The sequence below is a fragment of the Kryptolebias marmoratus genome, linkage group LG5 (genome assembly GCF_001649575.2).
Source record: "Kryptolebias marmoratus isolate JLee-2015 linkage group LG5, ASM164957v2, whole genome shotgun sequence".
NCBI lineage: Eukaryota > Metazoa > Chordata > Actinopteri > Cyprinodontiformes > Rivulidae > Kryptolebias > Kryptolebias marmoratus.
In genome coordinates, this window is record NC_051434.1 from 1,489,227 (window position 1) to 1,504,287 (window position 15,061).

The 15,061-nt window shown below is 44.1% G+C and overlaps 2 protein-coding genes across 2 annotated transcripts; both read right to left on the bottom strand.

Moving 5' to 3' along the window:
* Nucleotides 1–4,535: 4,535 nt before the first annotated feature.
* LOC108247920 (elongation factor 1-alpha) lies at nt 4,536–8,331 on the bottom strand. The gene is made up of 8 exons (XM_017436339.3): nt 8,202–8,331; nt 7,221–7,377; nt 6,420–6,599; nt 6,039–6,335; nt 5,812–5,962; nt 5,482–5,738; nt 5,108–5,342; nt 4,536–4,852 (listed from the first exon to the last, which is right to left on the bottom strand). Exons 2-8 carry the CDS (start codon nt 7,362–7,364, stop codon nt 4,728–4,730), a joined length of 1,389 nt encoding a protein of 462 aa, XP_017291828.1. The 5' UTR covers nt 7,365–7,377; nt 8,202–8,331; the 3' UTR covers nt 4,536–4,727.
* Nucleotides 8,332–8,503: 172 nt separating this feature from the next.
* Nucleotides 8,504–11,917, bottom strand: LOC108247921 (elongation factor 1-alpha). Its single transcript, XM_017436340.3, has 8 exons — nt 11,780–11,917; nt 10,852–11,006; nt 10,245–10,424; nt 9,865–10,161; nt 9,629–9,779; nt 9,300–9,556; nt 8,994–9,228; nt 8,504–8,916 (listed from the first exon to the last, which is right to left on the bottom strand). Exons 2-8 carry the CDS (start codon nt 10,993–10,995, stop codon nt 8,795–8,797), a joined length of 1,386 nt encoding a protein of 461 aa, XP_017291829.1. The 5' UTR covers nt 10,996–11,006; nt 11,780–11,917; the 3' UTR covers nt 8,504–8,794.
* Between the last annotated feature and the right edge of the window lie 3,144 nt (nt 11,918–15,061).

A 15,061-nucleotide genomic window follows, 5' to 3' on the forward strand; every position in this document is an offset into this window, starting at 1 on the left:
TTATTTGCTCAGCTCTATTTCTTCCACTTTGCACTCATGTCTTTATCTTTTGTTTCCCTTAATGCCAGGGGGTTACGTGATGATGTCAAACGTAAAGCCTTATTTTTGTTTGCTAAAAAAATGAAAACTGACTTTGTTTTTTTCCAAGAAAGTCACTCTACTTCTACTGACTTGACTTTATGGAAGTCTCAGTGGGGTAATAATGTTTGGATGTCTCATGGTTCAGAACGTACAGGAGGTGTTTGTATTCTTCAAAATAATTCAAACTCCAACTTTTCAATATTAAAAACCGAATCAGACCATGAAGGGCACTACTTAATTATTATAATTGATTGTTTTCTTTCCTCTTCAAAATGTATCATCATTAACGTTTATGGATATAATGAAAGAAATACCAATATTAGGTTTCTTTCCCATATTGAGAATCGGTTAATTCACTGGTTAAATGTATACCCTGGTGCTAACATATTAATAGGAGGGGACTTTAATGTTACTCCTGATAACGCACTTGATAGATGGCCACCGCACTGCTCCAATAATGCCAACTACTACTTAAATGCCTTTATAGAACGGCTTGGTCTGGTGGATATATGGAGAAAGAACTTCCCCTCGCAAAGAATGTATACATGGCATAACAAACAACGGTCATCCCAATCCCGCATCGACTTATGGCTAGTGCCTGACCATTTATCAGAAATGTGTAATAGTAGTATTTTGCCTACTCCCCTTACAGATCACTGTGCCATACACATGAAGCTACATTTTCAGTCAGACAGTGCAAAGAGATTCACTTTTTGGAAACTGAATAACTCGCTTTTAAAGCATGATTATATCATCCGCAACCTTATTTCTTTGATAGATAGATACTGGTCCAAAGCAAATACAGAGAATGTTTTTGGGTTAAACTGGGAGCTAATGAAATTTGAAATAGGGAAATATCTAAGAAAATGTGGTAAGGAAATATCTAGGAAAAAGAAACAAACTGAAGATTTTATCATTTCAAACTTAATGACGCTTTCCCTGAGATCAGTGGATCAAATGTCGGATCAGGAGAGAAATTATTTTTCACAATTACAGAACAGTTTAGATGAAATGTATCAAATGAGAGCAAAAGGGGCCTTCATTAGATCCAGACAAAGATGGTTGGAAGAAGGTGAAAAGAACTCTGCATACTTCTTTAGATTAGAAAAGAGCCGCTATAACTCTAATACCATACACAAACTCCAAATTAATGAAAACGTCTGCAATGATCCCGGCGAAATTGCCTCCTTCTGTGCAGACTTTTATAGATCATTATACAGCTCCACATATAATAGTGAATATGCTGCACAGTTCTTTGATGCTCTTCCAAATTTTAAAAAAATTGATGAAAGTAATCAACTCTTTTGTGATCAAGCATTCTCTCTACCTGATATCCTTGATGCTATTAAACACCTCAAGATGAACAAATCTCCAGGAGTAGATGGCTTGAGTTCAGAATTTTATAAATTATTTTCCAAACAGCTGGCCCCCTTTCTTCTACAGGTATATTTGGAAAGCTTTGAGAGGGGATCCCTCCCTGCTACTCTCACTCAAGGACTTACCACCCTAATTCCTAAGCCAAAAAAAGACATTCTTCTTTTAGACAACTGGCGCCCTATCTGTCTGTTAAATAACGATTATAAAATACTTGCTTTAGTGCTGGCCAAACGTCTTAAGAATGCTCTACAGGATATTATTGAGGAAAGTCAGTCAGGATTTATGAAAGGACGTCACATATCCAACAATATAAGGCTGATCCTTGATATAATAGATTATTCAGATTTAATTGAAGATAATAGTTTAATTTTATTTCTTGACTTCAAAAAAGCTTTTGATTCTGTGGAACACAACTTCTTATTTTTAGCTCTCGAAAAATTTGGTTTTGGTCCCATCTTCATTAAAGCTATTAAAACTCTTTATGCTAATGGCAATAGTGCGATAAAGTTAAAATCTGGAACCTCTCCCAGATTTCAATTGCATCGAGGCATCAGGCAGGGCTGTCCTGTTTCCCCATATCTCTTCCTTCTAGCTGGTCAACTACTTTCAACTCATCTTAGAGCGAGTCCTGTACAAGGTATCAACATAGCAAACAGAAGTTTACTAATAAGCCAACTAGCAGACGATACTACTCTTTTTTTGCGTGACTCTGAACAAGTTCCCCTTGCCCTTGATAGTATTCAGTTCTTCTCTAGAGCCTCTGGTTTATATCTAAATGTCAATAAATGTGAACTCTTTGCCATTAAGGATTGCACTCTACCCACTATAAGCAACATCCCTATTAAACAGAATGTGGTATATTTAGGAATTACCATTACTAAGAATGACAAAAATAGATGTGTTGAAAACCTTTCTCCAGCTATTTCCAGAACTAGAACCAAGCTGAACCTCTGGCTGCATCGAGATCTGACTCTGAGGGGAAGGACTCTGCTGTCTAAGGCAGAAGGCCTTTCTAGTTTGGTTTATTTGGCATCGCCCCTCTTTGTTGATAACAACATTTGTAAAGAAATTGACCAGTTACTACTCAATTTTATTTGGAAACACAAAATCCATTACATTAAAAAGTCCGTTATCATGAACCCAACTGATATGGGGGGGCTAGATTTTCTAACCTTTTCTACTTTAAATAACACACTCAAAGTCAAATGGATCAAACAATACCTGTCATGTCCCTCCTCTTGTTGGAATTTCATTCCCCATTATATATTCTCTCAGTTAGGTGGTCTTGATTTTCTTCTGCTCTGTAATTTTAATCCTGAAAAAATCCCAGTCAAACTGTCCGCTTTCCACAAACAATGTTTGCTGTCTTGGTTACTGATCTACAAGCACAACTATTCTCCTCACAAATGTATAATCTGGCACAATAAGGATATTCTATACAAGAATAAATCTCTGTACTTTGACCACTGGAAAAATAATAATATATTGTATGTAAGGCAGCTATTTAATAATCAAGGGTCGTTGTTCAGCTACAATGAATTTCTGTCTCACTTTAAGTTTCCTGTAACTGCTAAGGAATTCGCTGTTGTCTTTGATGCCATTCCCTCTGGCCTTATTATGATTATGAAAGGCATCATCAGTCAGAAACCAGTCTCCACCTCATGCAATTTAATGGATACTTCTGTTGCTAAAATTTGTCTGGCACATAATTCCAAAAACAAAGAAATTCGAGCCCTTTTCCAACAGTTGATCATCTCTCAACCTTGTACTGCTGCTTTTTGGAACAGGCACCAAACTCATGGTCTTATTTGGAAGAAGGTTTGGTCTCTTCCTAACAAATTCTTTGTTACCAACAAGGTTAAAGAGATTTCTTATAAACTTATCCACAGATGTTACCCAACTAAACAATATATGTGTAAATTCAAGAAAGATATTGACACATTGTGCTCTTTCTGTGGTACTCAAACTGAAGACATGTATCATTTGTTTTGGAGCTGTGACTATACCAAAAAACTTTGGGATGATATTATGATCCTTATTGTTTCTATTTCCCCGCAAACTCGTCTCAGTTTTGAATCTATTATCCTTGGCTTTACAGCTTTTGACAAGAAGAACTGGGACTCCTTTTTTGTTATCAACCTTATTTTACTTCTTGCTAAATTTTTTATACATAAAAGCAAGTTTAGCCATAGCAAACCTTTATTCTCCCTCTTTATTAAAGAATTGAATATGTACATCAATCTCATTGAGTCATCTGACAATCTAAAAGCCATTAAAACTGTACATTTGTTACGCAAATTTAATATTCTTTAATTCTCTCCAAACGGTTTTCTTGACACTACTTCTCTTTGTTTTTTATTTAAACCCCCCCTGGCATATATATATCATTTATTTATTTTATTTATTTATTTATTTTTTATATATACATATATGTATATCTTAATGTGCTTCTGTTGTTTTATCTACCTTTTCTTTAATTTTTTATTTTTCACCTTGCTATTTTGTTATATATATTTTTGCTGTTATCTGTTTGTTCTTTTATGTCGTTGGTGTACAATGCTACTGCTTTACAAATAAAGATTTAAAAAAAAAATAAATAAAATAAAATAATAATAATAATAATAATAATAATAATAATAATATGTTTAATCTGATCTTTTTGAATTCTGCTTCGCCTCAGACTTTTTTAAATATTTAGTTTTTCTTTCTGGTTTTGTTTTTTGAGGCTTTGGATCTTTTAATTGACACAAACCTGAACATCTGTCTAACATCTGGACTCACAGCCAAACCTCTGCAGGAAGGTTTGAATCATTTCTTTACTTTTTGTTTGAATATTTACACCTGAAACCTGAAATCTGCTCACGAATGACTGGAAAACGTCTGGGATTCTTGGAGCTTAAACTTCTTCTTCAGGAGTTTTCAGGAAGATCCAGATGTTATTATTTTATATCTGCACCATCAGCTGAGAGCAGCTTTATATTCATATCAAATAAAAAGAATAAAAGTTGTATTTCTGGAGGAAACGGGTCACAGATCACAGACCAGCTGGGGAGAAAAACACAGAAACCAAACAGTGATTTGGCAAAGTTTGAGACTTTTATTGTTTTGGCTTCAGCTTAATAACCTCCTGTCGGAGGCGCAGAGCTTCCTTTCCTGCGGAAACTTTTGCGATGAGCTTGAATCAGCATCAGCCAGTCCTTGAGCAGAGAGCCGTGCCTCGGAGACGACGGCGCCGAGCGTCCGGGGGGTGGAGGAGGCGGCATGACGGTTCATTTCTTCTTCTCTGCCTTCTGTGCGGATTTGGTGACCTTCCCACCCGAGGGGGCCTTCTTCTCCACGGATTTGATGACGCCGACGGCCACCGTCTGCCTCATGTCACGGACGGCGAAGCGTCCTGAGAGCAGATGAAGAAACGCTTCAGTTTCCTGTTCGTTTATAAACACGAGTCTGTTCAAAACCTAAAACCACGAAGAGAAAATGTTTATCTGTGGATAACGGCACACAAACCAGGGAAGAGGACGGACAGATTTTAAAAAAAAGTCTAAATAAAAAGGAACAAAGTTGTGACTCATTTGGGGGCGTGTCCTGTGAGCCGACCAATCAGAGAAGAAGGAAACAGGAAACTGATTTGATTAAAAACCTCACTCACCCAGCGGGGGGTACTGGGAGAAGCTCTCTACACACATGGGTTTTCCAGGCACCATGGTGATGATGGCGGCGTCCCCAGACTTCAGCGCCTTGGGGTTGTCCTCCAGCTTCTTGCCGGAGCGGCGGTCGATCTTCTCCTTGAGTTCGCTGAACTTGCAGGCGATGTGAGCGGTGTGGCAGTCCAGCACGGGGGCGTAACCCTGGGCGATCTGACCCGGGTGGTTCAGGATGATGACCTGCGCGGGAAAACATTCAGGAGCGGCGATCAGACCCGGTAACCGCCCTGACCAGGTTCTCCTTCTTTCTGCCGCCGTTTCAGAAGCTGCTTCCTGTCAGGAAACAGGAAACAGAACGACAACACTTCCTGCGCCTCACCTGAGCGGTGAAGTTGTCGGCGGCCTGAGGTGGGTCGTTCTTGCTGTCGCCCGCCACGTTCCCACGGCGGATCTCCTTCACCGACACGTTCTTGATGTTGAAGCCGACGTTGTCGCCGGGCAGCGCCTCGGGCAGAGACTCGTGGTGCATCTCCACAGACTTCACCTCGGTCGTCAGGTTGGGGGGAGCGAAGGTGACCACCATGCCGGGCTTCAGGATGCCGGTTTCAACGCGGCCCACGGGAACAGTTCCGATACCTAAGGGAGGCACAGACGGCGCTCAGACTTTCAGGAACCGTCTCAGAGACGCTCTCATCAGCAGAAAGCTCACCTCCGATCTTGTAGACGTCCTGCAGAGGGAGACGCAGCGGCTTGTCGGTGGGACGGCTGGGGGGCATGATGGAGTCCAGCGCCTCCAGCAGGGTCACACCTGAGGACCCGCCCTCTTTCCGCTCGATCTTCCATCCCTTAAACCAGCTCATCTGAACACAAACAGAAACAAGGAAGTGAGTGAAGTCAAAGAGCCGAGACGCTCGCAGGAAGTGCTCCTCCGCTCACCTTGTCGCTGGCCTCCAGCATGTTGTCTCCATGCCATCCGGAGATGGGGACGAAGGCGACGGTGGCGGGGTTGTAGCCGATCTTCTTGATGTAGGCGCTCACTTCCTTGGTGATCTCCTCGAACCGTTTCTGGCTGTAAGGGGGCTCGGTGGAGTCCATCTTGTTGACGCCAACGATGAGCTGCTTCACACCGAGGGTGTAGGCGAGGAGGGCGTGCTCACGGGTCTGACCGTTCTTGGAGATACCGGCCTCGAACTCACCGACACCAGCAGCAACGATCAGCACGGCGCAGTCAGCCTGGGGGGAACAAAAGAGATAAGTTTAAACACATGTGTAAGGAGAACACCCTGCAGGAAGTTACAGTCTGTAGCGTTTGGTTACCTGGGAGGTACCAGTGATCATGTTCTTGATGAAGTCCCTGTGTCCAGGAGCGTCGATGATGGTCACGTAGTACTTGCTGGTCTCAAACTTCCACAGAGCGATGTCGATGGTGATACCACGCTCACGCTCGGCCTTCAGTTTGTCCAACACCCAGGCGTACTTGAAGGAGCCTTTGCCCATCTGCAGAATCAGATCATCCAGGAACAGAAATGTTTATAACTGCACTAAATAACTTTATTATGCTGTAATTAATTCAAGTCTACGCTCAGATTTACAGATCAATAAACCAACTCATAACTCAGCTGGGATGTGTTTGTACCAGATTTCTGATTTCTGGAGAGACAATCAATCTCCAAAACTTTAATAATTAAAGGCCCAGATTTCCCGAAAGGAATGCAAATCAGAAAAAATGAGTCATATAGTTATTGAGTTAAAGCCATTTTATCAGTTATCTTTGGGGAGCCATCTTGAATTAGGTTGGCTGTACGTCATGTACAGATATTTTGGTTTATTAACAGCTGAAGGCACAGCTCTTGTGTAATGAGTAGAGTTTTGGACTGTGTTTAAATAACTTTCAGCTACAAGTTTTAAATCAATGTCTGTAAAATTCACAGAACTGTAGCTTTTTTTGTTTTTCTAAGGTAACTTGACTGTGGCAGGTATTTTGATTGTAGTTCAGTTCATGTTTGTTGTAGTAATCTCCGGTTTTTTGGTGTAAAAGTTATTTTTGGTGGATTTTTCCAACTCTGCTGCAGTGACGCGTTTTGGCCACCGGGGGGCGGAGTTACCCAGCGCACCCACCTCAGCCGCCTCCTTCTCGAACTTCTCGATGGTTCTCTTGTCGATCCCTCCGCACTTGTAGATCAGGTGGCCGGTGGTGGTGGACTTGCCGGAGTCGACGTGGCCGATGACCACGATGTTGATGTGGGTCTTTTCTTTTCCCATTTTGATTCACCGGCTGGAAACACATGAGGCCGTGATAAGCTTTTAAAATCCCCCCATTCCCCCTTAAAAACCGAGGGACGCCCGAGGGGAGCCGAACGGGTCCGAGGACGTTTGCTAATAAGTCACGCACCTAACAACGGCTAGCTAAACAATTTGAATTTTGTCCATTTCACCTTTAATAAATACCTCTAAAAAACAGTTTATTACTCAAGCTCATAAAGTACTAATTATATACACTTCAATACCGGAATTTTTATGAAACATTTCCCCTTAGTTACAAGGACCGTTCGTTGACGACACTGGTGTTTTGTCAACTTTGGTACCCCCGATTTTTCAGTTACCCTCAGCTCAGAAAAGTACGTCACAAGATGGTGACTCAGCAGCATTTTATAAATTAGTTTTAATGACTTTCTACTAATGTTAAGTCATTTTCTAAACATACATTTGATCTTTTATGAAAGGGAACCCGATCCAGACGGGTGAACCCAACTCGACACAACACCGGAAAGCGGCGCTGAGTCACGCAGCGTGACCGGCTCCCAGCCTCCATGTTGCACTCATCCGCCATGTTCTTTCTGACGGGAGCGCGCGCCGCTCACCCTGCTGCGCGTTCACGAAGGTAAAAAAGGACAACCATAACAGTCGAGTTTTAACCCATTTCTCCTGTAACTAATCAATGATTATAAGATTAAAATGGCTCTGGTTTTAAGCTCAAATAGAGTAACATCAATTAAACAGCCATGCAGAACGTAAATAAATCCTTTTGTCTGAATTGTAAACCCAAACTTGTCCTTATTTGTTTTTAGACATGCATTTTTAAAATTAGACTGCACCGACCTGTGTCCAGCAACTACCAAGAAATCCTTGCTTTAAAGAGGCAAAAAGGACAGAATGAGGTCTGCACAGAGCTTTTATACGGCAGCAGGGAGGGAGGGCTGCGCAGGCTCTGGTTGCTGTCAAAGTAGAATCTGGGGCGCTATTGGCCGGGCTCGAGCGCTTCCTGCGGCGGTGATTGGACAAAGAGCGCATCACCGGACACGGACGGCTCGGCCCGAGAACAGCTGCAAGTCACAGGCTTGCCTGTCAGACAAAATAACGCCTAAACCAACCGCAACACTGAAGGATACAGACGAGCCAAATTGCAATTTTTACAGAGATTTATTTTTTTATTAGTTACCAGCAGCTTCTTTTTCCAATTAATTTGTGGCATTTTAAGATTGAGATACAGTTCTAAACCATTTCCAACTTAAACTGAGAGAGTTCTTTTTCCTGCGAAAACTTTTGCGATGGGTTTTAATCAGCATAAGCCAGTCCTTGAGTAGAGAGCTGTGCCTCAGAGAAGATGAGCCAGGATGGGAAGAAGAGATCGGGGTGGGAGCGGCCCGCAGCTGCCGGCACACAACAGGTCGATGAATGTCCTGCATGACCATTCATTTCTTCTTCTGGGCCTTCTCTGCAGCCTTGGTGGTCTTTCCAGAAATCTCCTTGGTGTCGACGGCCTTGATGACGCCGACAGCCACGGTCTGCCTCATGTCACGCACGGCAAAACGACCTGGAAGGACGGGCGGGGTCAGTAAGAACACCAACACGTTCATCTCGTTTAAAGTCGCTTTAAGTGCAAAAACCTACCAAGAGGAGGGTAGCTAGAGAAGGACTCCACAACCATGGGCTTCTGTGGGATCAGTTTGACGATGGCGGCGTCTCCAGACTTCACAAACTTGGGGTTGTCCTCAAGCTTCTTGCCGGAACGACGGTCGATCTTCTCAATCAGCTCCTTGAACTTGCAGGCGATGTGAGCAGTGTGGCAGTCCAGCACGGGGGCGTAACCCTCGTTAATCTGACCGGGGTGGTTCAGGATGATGACCTGCAGAGGCGCTGAAGTTAGACATCCACCCTCGGGTCTCAAACTCCAAGCTCGACTCTGTTAACACCAACCTGAGCGTTGAAGCTGTCGGCAGCCTTGGGTGGGTCGTTTTTGCTGTCACCAGCGACGTAGCCACGACGGATTTCCTTGACGGAGACGTTCTTGACGTTGAAGCCGACGTTGTCGCCGGGCACGGCCTCGGGCAGAGACTCGTGGTGCATCTCCACAGACTTCACCTCGGTGGTCAGGTTGGGGGGAGCGAAGGTGACCACCATGCCGGGCTTCAGGACGCCGGTCTCAACTCGGCCCACGGGGACAGTTCCAATACCTAAAAACACAAACAGCATAAATACCAAAACAACAAACAAATGTGCAGCAAGCTGAAGTTCTCTGGTCTTACCGCCGATTTTGTAGACGTCCTGCAGGGGCAGACGGAGGGGCTTGTCGGTGGGGCGGCTGGGGGGCAGGATCGCATCCAGAGCCTCCAGCAGCGTGGTTCCACTGGCGTTTCCATCCTTGCGCTCAATCTTCCACCCCTTGAACCAGTTCATCTGCAAGAAAGGTGAAAGTCTTTTAGAATTTCCGCTTTATATGCCTAAACCCTAAACAGGATGAATAAAACCAGCAGACTCGTACCTTGTCACTGGACTCCAGCATGTTGTCTCCATGCCATCCGGAGATGGGGACGAAAGCAACAGCGGCGGGGTTGTAGCCGATTTTCTTGATGTAGGTGCTCACTTCCTTTTGGATTTCCTCAAAACGGGCCTGGCTGTAAGGGGGCTCGGTGGAGTCCATCTTGTTTACTCCAACGATGAGCTGCTTCACACCAAGGGTGAAAGCCAAGAGGGCGTGCTCACGGGTCTGACCGTTCTTGGAGATACCGGCCTCGAACTCACCGACACCAGCAGCAACGATCAGCACGGCGCAGTCAGCCTGGGGGGAACAACAAGAGAAGTTTAAACACATGTGTAAGGAGAACACCCTGCAGGAAGTCAAAGTTTGTAGCGTTTGGTTACCTGGGAGGTACCAGTGATCATGTTCTTGATGAAGTCCCTGTGTCCAGGAGCGTCGATGATGGTCACGTAGTACTTGCTGGTCTCAAACTTCCACAGAGCGATGTCGATGGTGATACCACGCTCACGCTCGGCCTTCAGTTTGTCCAACACCCAGGCGTACTTGAAGGAGCCTTTGCCCATCTGAAAAACCATAATTAAACATTAATATTGTACTGTAGTGTAAAACAAAAGGCATGAAGCAGGATTTAAAATAGTCATGGTCATTTGTGTCATTTTTCATAGTGAAATCAGTATAAATATTTAAATTTAATGTACTGTTGATACAATTAAAAACCATTGAATCATCCTACTGGATGAATAAAACTAAACTGGGCTTATTTAATGCTTAAACCGGTAAAGATCCACATGTGGCGTGTTGGAGGCAGCAGGAGTGCACCGTCACCATTAGCCGTTCCCGCCGTGAAGCCCCACCCCGCATGCGCGCTCATGGCTCCAGCTACACCCTCGTGCCAGGCAGTCAGGCACGGTGACGCCGCCATCTTGGCTATGACTAACAGTCTAAATAAAACTAATAAGAAAAATAAAAATCCCAACTCGAGTGACCCACCTCAGCCGCCTCCTTCTCGAACTTCTCGATGGTTCGCTTGTCGATCCCTCCGCACTTGTAGATCAGGTGGCCGGTGGAGGTGGACTTGCCGGAGTCGACATGGCCAATGACCACGATGTTGATGTGGGTCTTTTCCTTTCCCATTGTGTTAGTTTCTGCCACGGGAGAAAAATAAAAATTAGATTTCTTTAAAGTCCCGTCAGCGCTTCCCCGTCGGTCACACCGAACACCCCCCCAAGCTAACAAAAGCGCTAACATGGCGATGGTAACTAGACCCGGTTAAAGCTAAACCACCACCTAAAAAGAATTATTTTTCATTATTTAATACTTAAATTAGTTTAAATTAAATCTCATTTACAAAATCTTAACGAGTTAATTTAATCGTTAATGGCCGGTATTCGCTCGGAGTGTTAGCCGTTAGCATGCGGCGGCTAGCAGGCCGCAGTCGGCCCGAGGCCAGCCCAGACACGTGTTCCTCTCTCGGCCACGTCGGATAAAGTTACAAAGACCTCCAAATATTCAGAGTCCATCCCGTCCGGACTCCGACAGCTGCTGCTGGGAGACATGGACAGTTGTTCCCCGGAGGAGAGGGGAGAAATGCCACCGAAGCATCCTCGGATGGAGGCTTTTTTTTTCCAGCCTCCTTTGTTCCTTTTAACCCCGCAGGTTCTCCTCTCTCAGTTTCCATCCATTGTTTAATAAGTTATTTTTAATACAACTAAATACGATTAGCCCCATGAGTTAGAAAGCTTTAAATGGTTTTAAATTCAATTCCTTAAATCCACAGGTTCGAGTTACATAACTTCTTAAGTTTTCTTTTAGCTAAAGCTGAAAACTCATGAATCTGATATTTTTTCTTTCTCTTTAAAAACAGTCCTCTCAGACGGATAAACGAGCCCACATCCCGCCTGGAAGTTGCTCAACTCACCGGTGTTTCAGGGTTTTCACGGCCTAAGCTGCTGCCCCTAGCCAGGTAACAGAAAGAGGAAGACTGGGCCGAACCGGGCCATTTTATACCGCCGGGGAGGCGGCCTGACGGGCCCCGCAAATCACACGCATTCCTGCGAGATACGTCATCACGCAGCCGCGCGACGCCTCAGCGGGGAAACACGCAGCAGGCAGCAGAACCGCATCATCCTGGTAGAACTGAGCTCAAACATCCTAACTGTGTCACAGATGTTCATCTGCGCCTCAGTCAGCGCAGGTTTTTACACAAATATCAGCTTCATTCTTCATATTTTGTCTCCAGCAGAGGAGAGGCTCAGCTCTGCAGGGTTCTGGTGTGATCCAGCGGGCCTGCCTGGTGTTCTGGCCTCCAAACAGAGCAGCAACACGTCCCAGTTAGGTCTGATTCTTTTCTAACGACAGGTTCATTAAATAAAACACAAACAAAACATCATGGAGGCTGATGAACGGAACGTCACAGCCAAACAAAAGTACAAAAGTTCACTTTCTGTGATTGTTTTCAGGACTGAAACTGACAGTTTAATCAGATACCCAGAATGACCTTTGACCCCTGCTGCTTCCAGTCACACTGGATGCAGCCGCAGATCACAGATTAAATCGACTGTTTTTGTTTTCCGTGTGGGCCCACCGGCTGCGAGGAGGACCGTCGAGGTGGGGGGACAGGCGAGGGAGCAGATTCCTGACCTCGGGTTGGAACCAGAACTCTCTGGAGGGATTCTGGATCCTCTCTGGTCTGGGGAACGCCTTGGGATCCCTGGGTTTATCTCCAACCACGGATAAGAGGAAGACGGATGATCTGAAGCCCCTGCACCCACCTGTCCTTCTGTCCACCCCCTGCTGGTGTCCCGGGGACGACTCGTCCCCCTGATTAGATCAGTCTCAGAAACATTTGCATTCAAACAGAGGACAGACGGAAGAGACGAGCTCCTGCTGGTCCTGAGACGCAGATTCAAGTCCTGATTGAACCAGACTGAACGCACGCCGCCCACCTGGCACGGCAAAGACCTAAAGGATATTTTGCTAACACACACACTTAATGAGGCAAATTTTATCCATAAATCTTCATCTTGAACCAACGTAAACATCCTGTTGTTCATAATTTATCATTAAAATGTGATAACTTTAACAGAATGTGTCTGAGGTCCGGGAGGGGAAACTCTTCCTCCTCCTCCTCCTCATCAGTACGGAGCAGCTGACATCCCTCCGCTGGGCTTCAGGTGACCACCTCCTTCACCTGCCGGCTCAGGTGAGGGGGCGCAGAGCGAGGTACGAGTGTCAGCTTATTAAAGAAACGCTGACAGAGGTCAAGACCAAACCGGTCTGGGTTTGTTTTAAATCCATCCAACGTGTCGAGGAGGCAGGGTTGATGTTTGACCCAACCTGTTTTTCCAGCAGGGTGGAAGTGAAGCGTTTTCAGATTAAAGGTTGTTCTGTGTTCAGGACATCGATTAGACCTGGAGAGACTTTAGATCTCCAAAATGGAGGCTTGTCTCTACTGCAGGGGCTGAGAAATATCAATTTTACTGAAGATTAATGATGTTTTTCTGAGAACCAAAGGCTTTCAAAAGCTGCCTAAACTGCTCAAAGCTTGTTTAAGGTTAGATTTAAGCAAACAAACTTTGCAGTTACTCCAATTTTAGGAGACTGTGTCAACATAAATAAAAGACTCTGGTTTGCAGTTTTATGAGGCTGTTTGAGCCTAAAGGACTGAATGAGCTGAAACCGGAGCATAAAGACGTTTCATGAGATGCCAGATTCGACACAGGTGTCGTTAAAGTTGGTCCTCGGGGCGACCGGGACGCAGATCGGCGTGGAAACCAGATCTCGGCAGCAGCTGGGCTCGGAGGAGGAAGTGTGACGACGTGAGGAGCGGGGAATGTGACTCAACAGCCTCCCTGGCAGCTCGTCAGCCGTGAGTCATCTTCGGGTCTGAGCCGTCGTCATGACGACGAGGGGGCTGAACATCTGACGGATAGATACCGACCAGTCTGGTCCAGGTTTCCATCAGGCTGTAAAATAATAGAAAACCATCTGACCGGTTCGGTTTCCTGAGATTCTGGTTTAGAAGGTGGGACCGTTTGGATCTCGTTCAGCTGGTTTTCAGGAACACGAGTGGGAGCAGATTCTAAATCCCTGCCAGCATTCAGAAACTCTCCCTTTCATTCAGACGAGCCGAGGGTAACGCAGTCCGAACTGCGATGTCAGCACAGCGTATGGAAATGAGGAGACAGTTAACGCAAATCAACCAGATTGTTAGAACCAGATCTCCTGCTGTCTGCCCCGTTAGGATTCAACAGTTCAGACCAGAACGTTTTAATATCAAGGAGATCATCTGCATTTGTTTCACATCCTGAATGCTGCGAAGGAGGCGCGTTTATCACACCCTGAAGCATTCAGAGGCTAGATTAGCTGATGTTTTCACTTTTATTCTGGTTGCTATCACCTTGATCGCTGACTGAAGGCCAGCCCAGCTTAAAGTTAGTTACATCCGGTTGAATTATTTACTGTAACTAAAGGTCATAAAATGTCTGTTAATAAAACAAAGTTTTCTGCTCTAAATATTTGTATATTCAGTATTTGGTTGTTATTGTTGTTTATAAATAAATAAACTTTATCTCTACTGATATTTTACCTTGACTTGATTTTGTTGTATGTGTGCTGTCAAAACTATAAGAAAATATAAAATAGAGGAAAAAAGCACTTATTTTTATTCAATACTGAACATTTCAGTGCCTCACAAGAACATTAAGAGAAAATTTAATGCCAAACTGGACAGAAAAAAACATAATATGTAAGTTTTACTGAATAACCTTTCAGACAAATGAACAAAATTAAAATAACATATTTTCTGTTTGAATGAACTAGGAAAAATATTTGTAAGGATAATAATAAACACATGGATTACGACGTGATGCTAATAAGAGATAATAACATAATGTTTAATTATAATTTGAAGCAAATGTATAGAGAAATAAACCTATAACGCACACTAATATTTTAATAAAAAACAGGAATCAAACGTTAGCATCTTGAGCTAACCAGCTAACGATGCTAGCTAGCCAGATAACACGTTAGCTAGTTAGCATGCTGTTGCTAATCTGTGATTTTTATAATAAATAAAAAAACCGCCTAAACCGCCTAAAAATAGCTCAGCGACATATTGATTATGTCATTTTATTATCGGCGATATAACCCTTACAGGTAATATTTCGCGTTAGAAAACGAGGTAAAATAATGGTTGAAA

Excerpts from the sequence above, each read along its gene's own strand:
- LOC108247920 (XM_017436339.3), bottom strand. The coding sequence starts at position 7,364 with ATGGGAAAAGAAAAGACCCACATCAACATCGTGGTCATCGGCCACGTC. Across the intron at positions 6,600-7,220 it reads TCGAGAAGGAGGCGGCTGAG|ATGGGCAAAGGCTCCTTCAA; the intron begins GTGGGTGCGCTG and ends CTGATTCTGCAG. Across the intron at positions 5,963-6,038 it reads TGCTGGAGGCCAGCGACAAG|ATGAGCTGGTTTAAGGGATG; the intron begins GTGAGCGGAGGA and ends GTTTGTGTTCAG.
- LOC108247921 (XM_017436340.3), bottom strand. The coding sequence starts at position 10,995 with ATGGGAAAGGAAAAGACCCACATCAACATCGTGGTCATTGGCCATGTC. Across the intron at positions 9,557-9,628 it reads GGACGTCTACAAAATCGGCG|GTATTGGAACTGTCCCCGTG; the intron begins GTAAGACCAGAG and ends TTGTGTTTTTAG. Across the intron at positions 9,229-9,299 it reads CCGACAGCTTCAACGCTCAG|GTCATCATCCTGAACCACCC; the intron begins GTTGGTGTTAAC and ends GCGCCTCTGCAG.